This window comes from Ambystoma mexicanum, chromosome 7q (genome assembly GCF_040938575.1).
Source record: "Ambystoma mexicanum isolate Mex_15411 chromosome 7q, UKY_AmexF1_1, whole genome shotgun sequence".
Lineage (NCBI taxonomy): Eukaryota > Metazoa > Chordata > Amphibia > Caudata > Ambystomatidae > Ambystoma > Ambystoma mexicanum.
In genome coordinates, this window is record NC_090941.1 from 550,492,548 (window position 1) to 550,508,721 (window position 16,174).

At 45.4% G+C, this 16,174-nt stretch overlaps 1 protein-coding gene across 1 annotated transcript in view; it reads right to left on the reverse strand.

Annotated features, from left to right (window-relative positions):
• Positions 1-16,174, reverse strand: part of TNFSF11 (TNF superfamily member 11) — a 361,635-nt gene that overhangs the window by 72,268 nt on the left and 273,193 nt on the right. Inside the window, exon 4 of the mRNA XM_069640032.1 lies at positions 4,414-4,506. Coding sequence (XP_069496133.1) covers positions 4,414-4,506 — 93 coding nt within the window. The remainder of the gene's footprint in view (positions 1-4,413; positions 4,507-16,174) is intronic.

The following is a 16,174-nucleotide window of genomic DNA, read 5'->3' on the forward strand; positions in this document are numbered from 1 at the left end:
GAGCAGTAATCAATAATGGATAGTCTGGCACTAGCACACTTGTGGATAGGAACAGAAGAATAAGGTGGTAGAGAATGCTTTATATAAGCTCAGATGGATGTAATGTTGAATGAAAATGCAATACAGAAAATACTCAAAATGATTTCAACAAAACAATGTAATCACTTTTCTCTGGCAATCCCCTCCCCCCTTTATGCAATGCAAGGAAATGGAAGGAAAGCACACAGTTCTCAGAAATGCAATCAACTGTAATTAAGTTCACCCCAGCAAGCTTACACTACAGAAGTTGGAAACACAGGCCCAAAATGCTTTTATATGTGCTGGCAATGAAGTGAAAAATATGCTAAAATGCTTTTAATTCCCTCTAGAGGTTCAGGGTGAGTGGTATCTAGTTAATATTAGTCCAGGCTCACTCTAGCAATGATTCAGGGATGGTTCTTAAGAGGCAAACGAATCTTTAGCAAGGAAAGCAAGAACTGCTGTTTTCACACGTGGAGAAATTTGCAAATCGCGGTAAATTCGCGAGTGCGTTTTTCGCGATTGCGGCAAAAGTGTATGGAATAGGAATGCGGTTCTAGGTTCGTTGAAAAGCTAAGATTCTAAGCTTTCAGAGGAAAGTTACTGCAAGTCTCTAAGACAAACGGTCACGGAGGGAGATATGAGCGAAATGGTAAAGGTCGTTTTTCAGATTTGAAATTTTAAAGTTCAAAATGACAAATGACAGCTAGCAACTAGAAATGACAGGTGACAGCTTTGCAAATGTCAGGTGACAGTTAGGAGGCAGTTCTACTTAGATTAAAATCGATTGAATTATATTATTTTAACTAAGAGATTGGTTCTGCACAGTTCCGCTAGGTACTCACAATATCTTTAGAAATAGAATGGGCCTCGCCAGGGATCTGGTCAGGTTTTAGACTGGACTCTGGTCTGGTCTGGGTCTCTTCAGTGATCTGGGTCAGCTCTCTGGTTCTGCTAACAGTGGTCTGGGTCAGCTCTGCTCTGCTGGTCTAGCCTCTCTGGATTCTGGAGATTGATGGATTTGAAGTCTGGATGTGGTATGGTCCGGCAGAGTGCGTTGCAGCAAATGGAATTGAATGTCCCTATCTGTCCTGACTGTCTGCTTTTATGTGTTTTGAAAATGGGTGGAGAGGCTAGCTTCCTAGGCCCTACCCCTCTCCACTTGTCATTGGCCACTTCATCCTCTTCCCCTTGATTGGGGGAATGAAATGAAGTGTCATCATGATGAGGTCTGTTTATGGTACAGAGAACCCACCCCTGTAAAATTACACACAATCTATATTTTGACCCAAAAGACATATTTGCACAGGTACACATTTGTTTAAAAATACATGCACCCATCACATATCACAGGAGGTATACCCTGTCCAAATCTGCTCTTCCTGGGAGCTTGCATTCAGAAATGGCAACATATTTCACTTTTTGGTCAGGTTACCAATATCAGATTCTTACTCAAATTTACCCAAATGTGTGCAAGGCATGCAGGCATTAATTGATGAAGTATCAGACTTTTCACATGCAGACATTTTAAGTAATACCCTCTTAACTGCTAGTTTGCCCCCAGATCATGCCACCGGTTCTAAAAACCTCTTAAAATGTGGGCAGAAAAATCACAAGAATTATGGTATCATTTAAATAATTATGACAAGTCCGTACTATGAGTTATTCATCTTTTTCTAAAACCATATTCTGGCTACAGTGTGGTTTCCCCCCAGCACAAGGTTGAATTTCTGGTTTTTCCAGTTCTGCCAAGCCAGCTTGCTCTCACAGGCAGTGCTCCTCCCCTTTCCTTCCAGGAGGAAGCCACTTTTACGGCCTCATAATAAAACATTTGCCTGAGTCAGGACAGGGCTTTGTTCAATTTCCTGCAGAGCCCAGGTAATTCAATGAGGGAAGTGTCATATCCCTTTTGGTGGGAGCAGCAAAAGGGCAGCTAGGCCTGGGAACACAGCTGTTGTGCAAGTCTCATCTCCTGTCGGGGGTAGCTGGTGGGCAGAATTCAGTTCCTTAAACCAGGCCCCAGCTAATGTCACTTTTAGTTACCCAGTTTTCTGCATTCAAATAAAATGAACCATTTTTACATATGCAGCTAGAATGCTGATTCTAAGTTTAAAACTATGATATTTAAACAATTGCAACCTATGTGACACTCAAAAGTAGGTCACTCATTTCTTTTAAACATTTAGATTTTTAGTGTCTTTCAGTCCAAATTTACTTAAACTGCTGAAATCCACAACTCAGCCAGTCTTGTTATAAACCTTCAAGTCACTTCAGAATATAACTTTAGATTGTATCCACCTCTCAGTAAGTCTTTCTTTGGCCTGCCTTGGGTTCATTTATTCAGTTTTACACAAAAAAGAAAAAAGTCTGGTGTTGTTTTAAACCGCCGGCTTTCTGATAGTGGTGAGTACTGGTAATGCAACCATTTTTGGGATTTAAGAAAATGAATTCCCCACAATTCTAGGTTGCTTTTGGCAATCAGCATTGCCATTCCCAATGGTTTCAGGCTACTGTGTGGGTAGTCCAATGGTGGTTTTAGGCAGTGCCCTTCTGTGCCCATAACATCGGCAAAATGGGTGGCAGCCTATTCTTCATGCCTTTCCCTGGGCATTTTCTGGGAAGCTCTGGCCATCATGATGTTTTCAATGCCAGTACTGCACAGTTTTGAGGTAGGGCTTGGATGTGTGGATAAAAACATCCCACAACATTCAAATTACTATTCTAATATGGTAATTTAGAATCAGCAATGGTGGGTGACAATTGTATTGGGAGCCTGTACTTTTGTCAATATGTTTTTATCCTGCCAATGTTTCTGACGTACTCTGTGAATCAACATGTGAATCAACATAACTTACAAGCATTTTGACTTCTATGTTAGTTTTATAAAGTTCTAAGAGTTTACAAAAACAACATCAATACTTTGCAAACATAAACGGAAAACACTTGATAAGAAGGATGTAAAACCCAAATCATGACTAATATCTCTGTTGATGGAACAGTAACATGAAAGAAAACTACAACAAAGAAACATTAAAAAAAAACAGATGCATTCAGATATCAGATGGGTAGCCACAACTCTGTGCCTTCCCTTCATTACATCAACAGCACTACAAAATGTGTCTCCATACAGCCATTTTGGTACACTTATTTTTATGTGGGGGATTACAGTGTAAGGCCTTATAAAATAAGCTAAATACACGCAGTCTGGTATAGGGATTAAAGCAAACAGTATAAGGGAACTTGAATGTGTCGACCATTGCAGAATTCCAACACTTGTTGCTTTCCTGTTTAGTATAGGTCAGAAAAGGGTGTGCCTCTTTACGTACAAGTGAAGAAGTAAGGAGTCTGAGGGTGCGGTATTAGCACTGCAGATTATCACTATGGGTGTATTATTTCTGACGTGTTAGGCAAGTGAAAAGAACTTAAATACAGGTATTAAAATGCCATGGTATTTTACGTATCAGAGTTTGTAGTTACCTAGAATGGGGCAGGTAAAGTAGTCTGATGAAAAGTAATTTGTGTGGAAAGATGAGACAGGACAGATGTTACTCCCTGGTGAGCAGGTCACCGTGTATGCAGGATTATCGACAAAGAACATCTGAAAGGAGTGAGACTCTGAGGGAAATATTCAGTGCCAGCACAAAACTCTGGGGAATTGATGAATGAGGATCCTGGTGTTAAAGATAGAATGCAAATTCCCTACTATGAACATGCACTGCTAGTCAAGTCTGTTATTTTCGTGGGGGTATGGGAGGATAGTTCACCAACCAAATAGATAAAAAGGAGAGAGAATATGTCATTCTGTCTATCACCTAGACAACTCTTTGAAAGAATAAATAGCACGTGGAGATGCTGAAAGCTGGGAGTTGATGCAGACAAGTCTTATCCGACAGAAGATGAGAGTTCCACCTCACAAAACTCAATAGAAAGGGTTTGGAATCCATGATGTAGAATGAATCCTTTGTGGCTTATGTGTGGTATGTGAGTTTTGATACAAAATCATAATCCTATGTATGGAGTCTCTGAAAAAGTAAGATTAATAACAATACTCTTAGTCGGAGTAATGCAAATATTGCACATGAAGAGTGTCTGACCTTGCCTTATGGTGTGCAATACATTTTACTGAATGGACGCTGTGCACTTACTCAGTATACTCATCATAAATGTATAAGCTATACATTAATGCTGTATTGTATGGGTGTGTATGCATACAATACATTTATCAATTGTAATGAATTCAGATCACTGTTTCTAGGCACTAGCAGAGAGATATACATAGAACTCCTCAAATGCACCACTAGTTTGTGCATTTTTTGGGAAAAGGTACATAGAAACTCGCTGGGAGCTATCTACAGTAACCCCAAAAGCTGCAACATTCCGACAATTTGAGCTTACCCCATGTGCTGTTTGAGAGGTTGATTGTAAGGTGTGCAAGAGGCCATTTTCCATATTTGCTTCTCCTGGTGAGCTGGGAGTCATCCTCTACAACTGCAGATAAAACACAAAGGATATTTCCACTCAGAATTGAACTAATGTTTGTTGTAAATACTGACTGCGTGATATAGGGACACATTTTAATTGGACAAAAGTACATTTTACTTTAGTGATAAAGGCAACTATATTATCAAATGTGATGTGCAGCTCAATGGACAGTTGTATGTATCTGCATGTAAGTTATATGGAACAAAATACTTGCTTTATCAGTCTTGAACCATGGTCTTCAATCTTCTTTATGCCGAGACCCCATTCAGCAAAATGTAGCAGATTTGGGCCCCATACCTGCTCACCCCTGGTCATGACAGTGACCATGAGAAGGGGCAGCAGATAGGGGGTGCAGGGCTTAGGGGGACCATATCATAGACTAATTTGCTCCTGGTCAGAGAGGGTAGTTGACAACAGGCAGGCGAATTCGATTTTTTTAATGAGCTTGGTTAAATCAATATGTGGCATTTCCTTTGCTGGAAAGATAATAATGAATTCCCAAAGAGATTGACATTATCTAGATGTTAGAAGATAAAATATATGTTCATGTGGCAGGAGGGTTTGTCGCTCGAAAGGCATCCTGTCCCAGATAGTTTTGTTGAGACAGGATAGGAGGCAGCACAGCTCCCATCCCGCCAATCTAAAAACGGAATTCCCATAGCAAAGCTCATTCATCACAATTTAATTGTGTCTGCTTATTTAAGCAGTATTGTCAATGCGTTCTTTCTCTCCCCACCTTCAATCTTTATCTCTGTCCCCACTCTTTCCAGTTTCACTCCTTGCTTCTTACCATGCTATTTCTTTCCCTCCTTCACAGAACTGGCTTGTTATTCCGATTTTTAAGAACTTCATTTGGAACTTTTTCTTGGGAAAACTTAGAATTTTAAGCAACTTCCTTTAGAGTGTCCCGTCGCCCGTGCATCCTGAGCAAAGGTCATAAGGAACTAAGTGCAGGAGTCTATGGGCCTCATTACAAGCATGCCGGTCCGAAACAACAGTGCCGGTAAGCTTACTGCCACCTTTGTTTCTGGACCGGCATATTACAGGTCTGCCTGCCGGTCTGACCCTGCGGGACACAGCGGACTTGGTAGGCAGACCATCACGGAAGCACCAGTACCATTAATAACGATGCTGGTGCTTCCGTGTTCCCCATTCCCATAGAGTCCTATGCGACTCTGTGGGGAATGGAGAATTACTATTTACGGCGCCTGACTTTCCGACACCACAGAATTATATAAAATACCCCGGTGTTACCGGCAACTCACGCGCTGGTAAATATTTACAGGTCTGGGAGCAACCCGCCGGTAATACCGGCACGGTTACCGCCAGACCCGTAATGAGGCACATATATCGTTCTGTATATCTTGCTGTGAACATTATAGAGCCTGGTTGCCAATTGATGCCACAAACAGGACACAAGCACAACACACAAATACAAAAAACTGCACTCAGACCATACTCTATTACATAGCTCCACTGAGACAAATATTTACACACATGCATTCTCATCAACTGCCACTCTGCACCAGCGCACACTCATGAATTCGATGGCATCATCATGTGACATACACACCCCAGACAAGCTCTTTCAAACAGGGACATGGCTCAAACCTCACCAAACGTCAATCCTCCATGGCATGCTCTCCCCACGCTACCGCATCCACCACTGAGACGGCACACACAAAAGAGGTGGTGGCATTGCCATCATATACAAAGACTCACTTACACTTAGCAACCCCACACACCCAACATGCACGTCTGTTGAATCCCTGCCTCTCAGTTGCTCCCCTCCATCAAACCCACACCTCACATTCATCCACCTCATTAACCGCCCCAACACACATTCCTCATTTACATACTGAATGATCTGTCTTCACTACCACCAACCACTGCTTCGACCTGCACCAACATTTACCCTGGTGATTTCAACCCAGACAATTCCCACCCAAACAATTCCACTCTGAACAGTATTTCCACTCCTCTCCCACTGCATCATCACCCAACACATCACCCATCCAACACACATAGCTGGGAACTCTCCTGACCTTCTAGCACAAATAAGGTGTCATTGCAAAATTGAATCTGGGTATTGTGATACGACCGCTTTACCACCTCCTTCAGGTTCTGTCTCCCACACAATTGTATCCCACCTCCCCCTCACATGTCCCCCACCCCTCAGACAAGCATATCAAACAAATCACATTCAACGCTCTCGCAACATTTATACCATCCAGCTTCCCACACACCCACCCCACCTTACTCCACAACAATTACAACATCACATTTACCAAGGCAAACAACCAAATAGCCCCTTTGAAAATACAGACACCCAACAACCAACACTACAAGCCATGGCCCACCAATTCCTTCCTTACCTTTAAACAGGAAACCAAAGCTTAGAAAGAGCTTGGCAAACGAACCTATGCCACCCCACGACTGCAGCTCCAAAGACAAGATGGCCATCCACCCCTGGGGAACCCCTATCCAGTTCATTTTACATCTCCCTCAAGGACTGCTTAAAATCCAACATACAGAACATCAGACAAGCCTTCCCCTCTGAGTCCCTCTTACAACACCAATGTCAAACCCTCTAACACATGAGACACATTCCACAGCATCTACTAAGACAACCTGACAGCCACACTTCCTAGATGATGCTAGCCCGGCAGAGGTGTCTAACTTCATCACTACCCTGGCTCCACACTGGGTCAACATCATCAATGCATGTCTCTCACACAGTGTAATCCCCTCCACACTCAAAACAGGACAAATCTCCCCCGTTCCCAAGAAACCAACCCTCCACCCCTATGCTGCATGAAAACTATTGTCTCCTCACAATCCTGTCATACCTCACCAGAATCATAGGACATTTGTCACAAGGCAACTACAATAAAACATCACCTCCTCAAACCCTTCCAATTAGGGTTCCTCCCCAGGCCACAGCACCAAGACTGCAATACTGTGCACCCTGGATGACCTACACAACTTCTCTGTCAAAGGACACACATTCCTTTGAGTTCTTGTCAAACTCTGCAGGTTTCAGCCCATTGACCACACCATCTTTGAGATCCTGTCCCACAGGATGAAACTCTAAGGCAACTGTTCTTGACTGGTTTATTTCCTTCCTCATTAACAGGGCACACTTTTTCTCCATGGCCCCCTATTGATCAAATCTCACCACAGTCAAATACTGAGTACTGCAAGGATCATCCCTATCACCCCTCCTGTTCAAGCTATATGTTGAATTCTTTGGAAATACTCTTAGCACCCATAACATTCACTTTCAGAAATACACAGATGACAAGCAAATGTATGGCCAAATCTCGTCCCTGTAGTACTCCACACCGTCAAAAATCATCTCATCAGCGGCTACACTTAAATAGCCAGCCATCTCCTTCAATTCAAACCATCCTAAACGGAATACCTACTCACTTGCCATGAGACACAAATCTAACCTGACCCCTTAGATCAAAGAACTCCCCATGGACAACCCACATATATCCCTACCCACACCAGATGAGTCACTAGGATTCATCATCAACCCCCACCTACCCATCACAAACCACATAGCCACCATCACCAAAAGATGAAACATGCAGCTACACCTCCTATGCAAGGTACAACAGATCCTTACCCTTGATGACTTCAGCATAGCCATCCAGGCACAAGTTCTCTCCAAGATATACTACAGAAACGCAATTCTTACTGGACTCTTCATCAACAACCTAGCCCCGTGCAAGCCATACATAAAGCAGTACCACGACTCATTCTATACCTACCAAAACACTCACACGTTACCCCAGCTTTCTCCCAGCTCTACTGGCTACCCATAACCCAGAAACATGATTGCTTTCAAAGACTCTGCAACATATACAAGGCCATCCACCTCAAACCCCTATTTCACCTTCACAACAAACTGAAACCTCTAAGTCACACAAGCACAAGACAAGACAACCAACATCGCATTCCATTATGCCAGTGTGATGCTGGAAATGCATCGGGGGGACAGGGCCTCCGTATCCTTGTCCTTTACTGCCTTTTATCGTGTGTTCTGCCGTGTTTTACACGCAGGAGTTCATGTGGGACTCCTGGCGGTGCAGCTCTCTCCTTTGGTTTTGGTGAACAGACCCATGGGATACCCTTATGGCACCCATGGGTGGGGGTACAACTTTGTGCCCCTAGTGTATGTTTTTGGGCACCTGTGTGTGACCCACAGAGCAGGGGGCGGGCTGGTGGCAGCTCTGTGCTGAATTAACTGGTGCCCTGAGTATCCTCCATTTTGGGATGCCCAAGCCCTGCCATTGGAATCAGTAGATTCCTGATGGAGACAAGATGGCCCCCGTGGCCTCTTGCCTTCCATTGCCTGTAACCTTGATCTTCCCGAAGTCCTGGGAAGCCCTGACTCTGTCCCTTCCCCCTGACTTGCTGTTGGGTGGAAGTTCCATATATGGTAGTGTGGGGAAGTGCCGACCAGACTGGCTGGAGCCCCACACGGCTCTTCCTTGCATGACGTTTACGCTTTCCCGTCGACGAGCACCGCTAGGAAAGAAGCTGTCACTTCACCGCCGTAGTTCACCCTGTTCTCCGTCGGACGTTCGACAACCCGTGACTCCTGTCTTAAGGGGAGGGCACTCAAGAAGGGCCGTCAATTCCCCGACGAGGAACGCTACAGCGCTAGGTACTTTGGGGTTGCAGAACTATTGGAAAGTCTCTTGTGAACAATATATGGACTGGTCTTGTGATATATCTTTATTATACAGGTTGCCCAGGTGGGGGGATCTCCACACAGAACTGTGTCTAGGTATCAGGGCCAGTATTCTGCCAATTGTTCCAACCAACTGCTTTCCTCTTATATCTATTGTTGGTTTCCTTTCCGAACTGATTTGTGTGACATTTAACCGTACAGTTGATGCACTTTAAAGAGATCTAATAGTAATTGTGGTACCACGTAGAACTGTATATTTGCCATCATAGATAACTGAGTACAAAGTGAGTTATCGTGATTTTGTACATAACCTTGAATATTAATTATATAAAGACTGTGTTTTAACTAATACAGTGTGCGGACATTCCTTTGTGGGTGCTTGGATACTACACTGTTCTTAAGAACCAGCCTGCATCACCTCCTGAGAAGCTAGGCCTTGATTGCTCGACCACGTACCAATAATAGAGAATCTTGGCTGGGGTACTCTGTGCCTCTGCTCTACCAGATAGAGAGCAGAAGTGCAGACCCCCTCTCTGGTCTTTACAGTCAGCTAACCTTCACAGATAAACAAGCCTTCACTCAATTGGCACCCAAAACCTTGAATGCCCTCCCGTGCCACACCCCTTACCACAAATTCCATCATCACCTTCCACAAAAGTCTTAAATCTTACCTTTTTCCTGATATTTAACCCAGCCAGAGCATGTCTCTGCTGCCCTTTGTCTATACAGGTTTTCCAATCCTGTTCTGAAGACATTGCAACTTCTTTTTCAGCTCCAGCCTTTGACCTTTGTTAGGCATTCTGAGAGCCTCTGGGTAGGGAGAGTGCTTCATACAAGTTTAAATTAAATTAAATTCATAGTCCCTCCCTTGTTCTGTCTCCATTACCTATTTTCCTACCTCACCAGGCGTGTCTCTCAACTCACTCCTTCATTCTTTCTCATGTTCTCTCACCTTCCCCCTTACTTCTTGTATTCAAACACTGCGCTGCTCAATCTTCTCTAGTTCACTCCTACCACTTCTCTCTTACCCACTGGGTCTCTACCTTTTGTTTTGTCTGTCCTTTGTGTGCCTCCTTTTCTCTCTGCACGGTGTCCCCTTTGCCTCCCTCCTTTTCTGTCTTTTAATGTCTTCTCATGCTGTCTTTGTCTCTCCCTCCTTTAGTGCTTTTTCTCTTTATTCCCCTCCTTTTCTTTCTCTGTTCCTCCTCTGGTCTTCACTTCTCTAGCTCTCATTAACTCTCTAGTCCTCTCACGTCTCTTACTCTTTAACTTGTTCTGCCTTTTACCTCTCTTTCCTTCTGTTGTGTTGTCTCTCATCTGCCATTATTACTCTTCTCTCCATCCTTTCATTATGCCTCTCTTTCACATACCTGTTCACCATCATTTTACTTGTGCTCTGTTTCTCCCCTGCCTCCTGTTCTGTCTCTCGCTTTTATCCTCAGGTTTTCCTTAGTCTGTCCCTCCCCTCCCTTTGCCCCTTCTCCCATGGTTTTTTGCCTCTCCTATTTCCCTTCCTAGTTTTTCAACATTTCAGTTCAGTTCACTCTCCCTCATGTTCTTATTTATTTTATTTATTTGTAGAGCGCTGAAACAAAAAGCCCTAAGGCATGAGAGCACTAAGACTGATGTACAACAATCAAGTGTGTTAGGTTTATTCAAAAAGCAGTTTTCAGAAGACGTTTGAAAATGACCAAGCTAGAACATAGTCTCAAATCAGGTGATTAACAAAGTTACTCACCGTAGTGACTACCGTACACCTAGTCCATAGTCTGCTTTCCTCCATACTTGTGGGGACATTACATCCTTTGTGACGGGACCGGAGCACTTTTGTAAAAAAGCATAAAAAATAGAAATGTTTGTCCTTCTTTTGTTTTTATGCGGGGTACCGCATGTGTCTGTAACCCCACCCTGCTGAGCTCTGCCCCGCGCATCCCCCTTCAGTCCTTTTCTATCGCCAGGTCTGAGACCATTTAAGCAATAATAGAGGATACTTTTTAGGGGGACGCTGGGCCGGCGTATGGAGCAAAGGGGACTATGGACTAGGAGTAAAGTAGTCACTACGGTGAGTAACTTTGTTATACTCCTACGTCCCGTCCATTTTCCTCCATACTTGTGGGAGATTGCCAAGCACGCACCACAGTTAGTTTCGGTGGATGGAAAACCCCTTTACTGGAATAGGTTCTTAAGAACATCCTGACCAAACTGGGCATTGGCCCTGGAGCTCAGGTCCATGCAATAATGTTAACAAAAAGCTGATGGGGAAGCCCACGTAGCTGCCTTGGCGATGCTTTCCCAAGGAACATACTTTTGGAAGGCAAGAGCAGCCGCTTTGCCACGTAGAAGATGAGCATGGATGCCCTTCAGAGGTTGAAAGCCCTAGATGCTATAGGCTTCTGAAATGCAGGAGGAAATCCATCGGGAGATGGTTGCTTTGGAAGCCGGTTTCCCTTTTGGGTCCCCGAATGTGACAAAGAGTTGTGAAGAGGCCCTGAGTTCACTCGTTCTGTCGAGATAAAACTTCAGGGCTCGCCTAATGTCCAAGTTGCGTAAGACTCTCCCGGCATCCGATGCTGGGTTAGGAAAAAAGACAGGTAAGGAGAACGATTGGTTCAAATGATAATCGGTATCCACCTTAGGCAGGAAAGAAGGATGAGTGCGGAGCACAACCTTATCCTTATGGAAGGTGACGAATGGATGTTCCAGAGAAAGAGCTTAGAGCTTGCTTACTCGCCTTGCCGATGTCACAGCAATCAGAAAGGTGACTTTCCAAGAAAGGTATTTGAGATCGGTAGTGGCCATAGGTGTAACGCTCACCTGGTATCCACAGGGACGTCACTCAGCCTGTTCTGACCTCTTACGACCTCAAACCCTTCCCTGAAGTCTACTCAACTGGAGACTGGGCCTGCCCTGAAACACAGGATTGGTAGAGTTTAACTCCCTATTGTCTCTGTGTGCTTGAACCCCTTCTTCCCCGGGGTCCAACCCTTCCCTTTGATCCACAGCTCAACTTGTTTTCTTGGATAGTGTGCTCTCCGTCCTGCCTTCAGCGCAGGGGCGCGTTGATTGATGCGGGCACGTTGCTGCCTAGTTACTTCACTGGCAAGAGTCCGACAGGTAAGTATAATGAGTCTTTTGAACAGTTCTCTAACTTCGTTCCTTTCCTTCATTAGATGATGGCCGGCATCCGGGGATGGCGGCGTGCTGCTGAGATGAGTAGCGCTGAAGGTGAGGGAGAGCGCGATGCGCGATGCAGCCCTTACGTATTTGCATTGAACTGGGTTCTTTTTCTGTGTCTTTTAGGTGCCGCGACGTTTTTAGCATGGATGCCGGTTATGAACAACAAATGCGGTGGGTAAGCGTGGTATGCGGCGCCTCTAGATGTTTCCACGCTAACCTGGAGTGTCTTTTCCCTTTTGCAGATGGATGAGAAGTTCTGGAGACAGAGTTCCCCCAGAGCGGCTGGGATTCAGGTAAGCGTTTGAAGCTCGTACAGTATTTAAAAATAAGCGAAGATTTGCAGAATGCTTACTAATGCCTTTTTTCTGTTCTTTTCCCTTCTACTTAGGAAGCGGCGTGCCGGGATGGGAATGACACCACTGAAGATGCCCGCAGAACAGAAGGAGCGATGACTGATGGGCAGAAGCGCCGCAAGGTAAGGCTGTTCCTGAAGGTGTTCTTGCCGGAGCTGAGCGCAGAAGAAAGGTGCAGGCCTACTGGAGACCGATCCGAACACGGTGAGTGTCACGCTGCAGGTGCAGAAAACGCAAAGCATGTTTCTCAGCCTGGGTGTGGCTTAAATAGTCTCTGGGTATCCCAGGTGCCTCTGGGCTGAACCACACCCAAAAGACTAGACCGCACATTCAGTTCTGGGAACCGAAATATGTGGGGGCATCCATCTTGTCCCCATCAATGCACTACAAGTCCAATCCCCAATGTTATCCTATGGGAGTGAGTGAGTCTGGTGCCACAAGCGCCAAGTCTGACTCCAAGTGGGTCTTTGGAGGGATGGCGAGGCCCTTGAGGGCCATGTAGGTGATTGTGGCCTGGCTCCAGCCTGACATCTTGGAGGGCTGGGGACATGAGGGGTAGGAATCATGACAGCACTCCCCCCCAAAGCCCCTCTCAAGGTGGCTCTTCTGTCTGGTCCTGGTTTGGTTGGATGGTTTTGATGAAATCGTCTAAGCAAGCGATGTTCATGGATGTACTCACAAGGCTCCCATGTCCTGTATTGTGGACCATACCCCTTCCAGTCTACTAAGTAGTATAATTTGGATCTGACGTACTTTTTTTTTTTTTTTTAAATTTGACTTTTATTGTTTTTAACAAGGGATGTGAACATACAGGTGGGTATACATTGTACATAGCGAGCTACTTCATTAGAAACTCCAAGTCCACCTTAACAACAGTTATCAACATTAACGCTTCGCATTCCAGGAGAAAGCAGAAAGAAGAAAGAAAAAGAGAATAAAGAAGAGAAAAGAAAACCCCCCCTCCCCTCCCCCCTTCCCACCCTCCTCCCTATCCCCATTTCTCATGTCCGCTTCCTTCAGGGCATTGGCTTTCTGAGTCGTAGTGAGCTACGTGACGCGCATCTTGGAACATCTGATGATCATTGTTCTCCTGTATAGTCTGTGACACGCAAGGGTTGTCAGCAAGGGGTCTTTCAGTTTTCAGTGATTGGTGGCGTGGATCAGGAGCAGTTTCCCTGCTGAGTCGAGTCTTCCATGGTCGAGCGCGAGATGTATTTTGTTGTGAAATCGAACCAGACTTCCTCCTGTCGCGCAGCTCTGTCATGTAATATTGCTGTTACTTTCTCCATAGTGTAAATATTTGTAGCGATCCGTATCCAGTCCCTCTTATTAGGTAGGCGAGGAGCTTTCCATTTTATCACGAGGGCAGCTCTCGCCGCAAGTAAGAGGGGGGATACCAGACCTTTCACTCTTGTCATTTCGTCGTCTTCTTCTTCGAGGCCAAACAGGATCAGGAGGGGTGACAGTTCTCTATTTATGCCTTCCAGCTGTTTGATCCATCCCAGGACCTCCTGCCAGTAGATGCGGACTTTGGGGCAAGCCCACCACATGTGCCAGTAATCGGCGTTCATTCCACAATGTCGCCAGCATCTCGGACTGGAGGTCTGGAACATTTTGGACAGTCTTTGTGGGTCGTATTGCCATCTATGTAGTAATTTTATTGCGTGCAATTTATATTGGGCCGCGATTGATATTTTGGACGGTGTTTCACATATTTTATTCCAGGCTTGCTGGTCGAACTCTCTGGCAAAATCTCGTTCCCATCTTGCTTTTAGACGATGATTAGGTGCGTTGTCTTTGGTGATTAGGGCTTTGTACATTCTCGCTATGAGGCATTTGGAGGTGGTAGTTGTGTCTAGGATTGTCTCGAAGGGCGTTAGTTCTCTCTGTGTGGTATCCTTCCATTCCTTCCTAGATATGACGCCTTTCAGACGTAGGTACAGGAAAACTGGTATCGGGCGGATTTGGAGGGCCTCCTCGAGTTCCGTTATCGAAATGAATTTCCCTTTTCTCCATAGCTGGCCGACCCTCTCAAGGCCGGCATCAAACCAAGATTGGTATCTGGCATGTTCCGGGATTTCCTCTCTGATTCCAGGGGACCAAAGATGGCTCAGTGGCGAGGGCCATGTGGTGACTCCTGACATTGCTCTTCCCTTCCTCCATATGTTCCACAACGTGCTTAGTATCGGGTGGTTGCGCAGCTTCCTCGATAGCTTCGATCTGGGGACCCATAACCACTCTGCCAGAGTCACGTTGTATAGAACGTTGTTGTCTAGGTGGACCCATTGGAGGTCTTTCCTTTCTCGGAGATGTGGGATTAAGATCCTGAGCTGTGTGGCCTGATAGTAGCGTTCTATGTCCGGTAGGCCAACCCCCCCTAACTCTTTTGGTAGTATTAAGACTTCGTAGGGGATTCTGGGTTTCTTTCCGTTCCACAAAAAATGTAGGATGGCTTTTCTGACTTGCTTGAAGAAGTGATCCGGAATTGTGATCGGCAGGACCTGAAAGGGATAGAGAAACCGTGGGAGGGACACCATTTTGATCGCATTCAGGCGTCCCATCCAGGATATCGTAAGCGGTTTCCATTTCTTGAGATCAGCCTTGAGAGCCTCGAGGAGGTGGGGAAAGTTGGCTTCGTAGAGGCCGTCGAGGTGTCGCGTTAAGTTGATTCCCAAATATTTCAATGTCGGGCCTCCGACGATCAGCCCGAGTTGCGCAAGGGCGCTCTGGTGTTCCGACGATGGTTCATGAAGTGGAAAAAGAGTAGATTTGGATTTGTTGATTTTAAATCCCGAGAGTGCACCGTACTCCTCTATTAGCTGGATCGCTCTCGGAACGGAAGACGTTGGGTTTGACAGGTGGAGCAGAATGTCGTCCGCATACAAGGCTAGTTTATATTCTTTACCACTCACTTGGATTCCCTCCACTGCAGGATCAGCTCGTAGCATCACGGCGAGAGGTTCTAAGGACAGTGCGAACAGTATCGCCGATAGGGGGCAACCTTGTCTTGTACCCCTGTTGAGGGGGAACCACCGGGAGAATTGAGCGTTCGCCGAGACCGATGCTCTTGGAGACTTATAGATTGCTTTGATTCCTCGTCGGAGTGTGGGGCCTAGGCCTATCTTTTGCAATGTGGCCTCGAGGAAGTGCCAGTCGACTCTATCGAATGCGATCTGACGTACTTTTAATCTAGGATGTCCTTGACTTTGAATTCTGGCTCCCCGGCGACTACTACTGGCTGCGGTGGCGTTGCTACTCGGGTCCCAGGTTGAACAGGTTAAAGGAGAGACACGTGGAACACAGGATGAATTTGCATGTTTGACGGCAAAGCTAGTCTGACCGCCACTGGATTTATCACGGAGGTGACGGTCAATGGACCCAGGTATCTTGGACGGAAAGTTTGGGCTCCTTTAATGGACATGTGTTTAGATGCCAGACA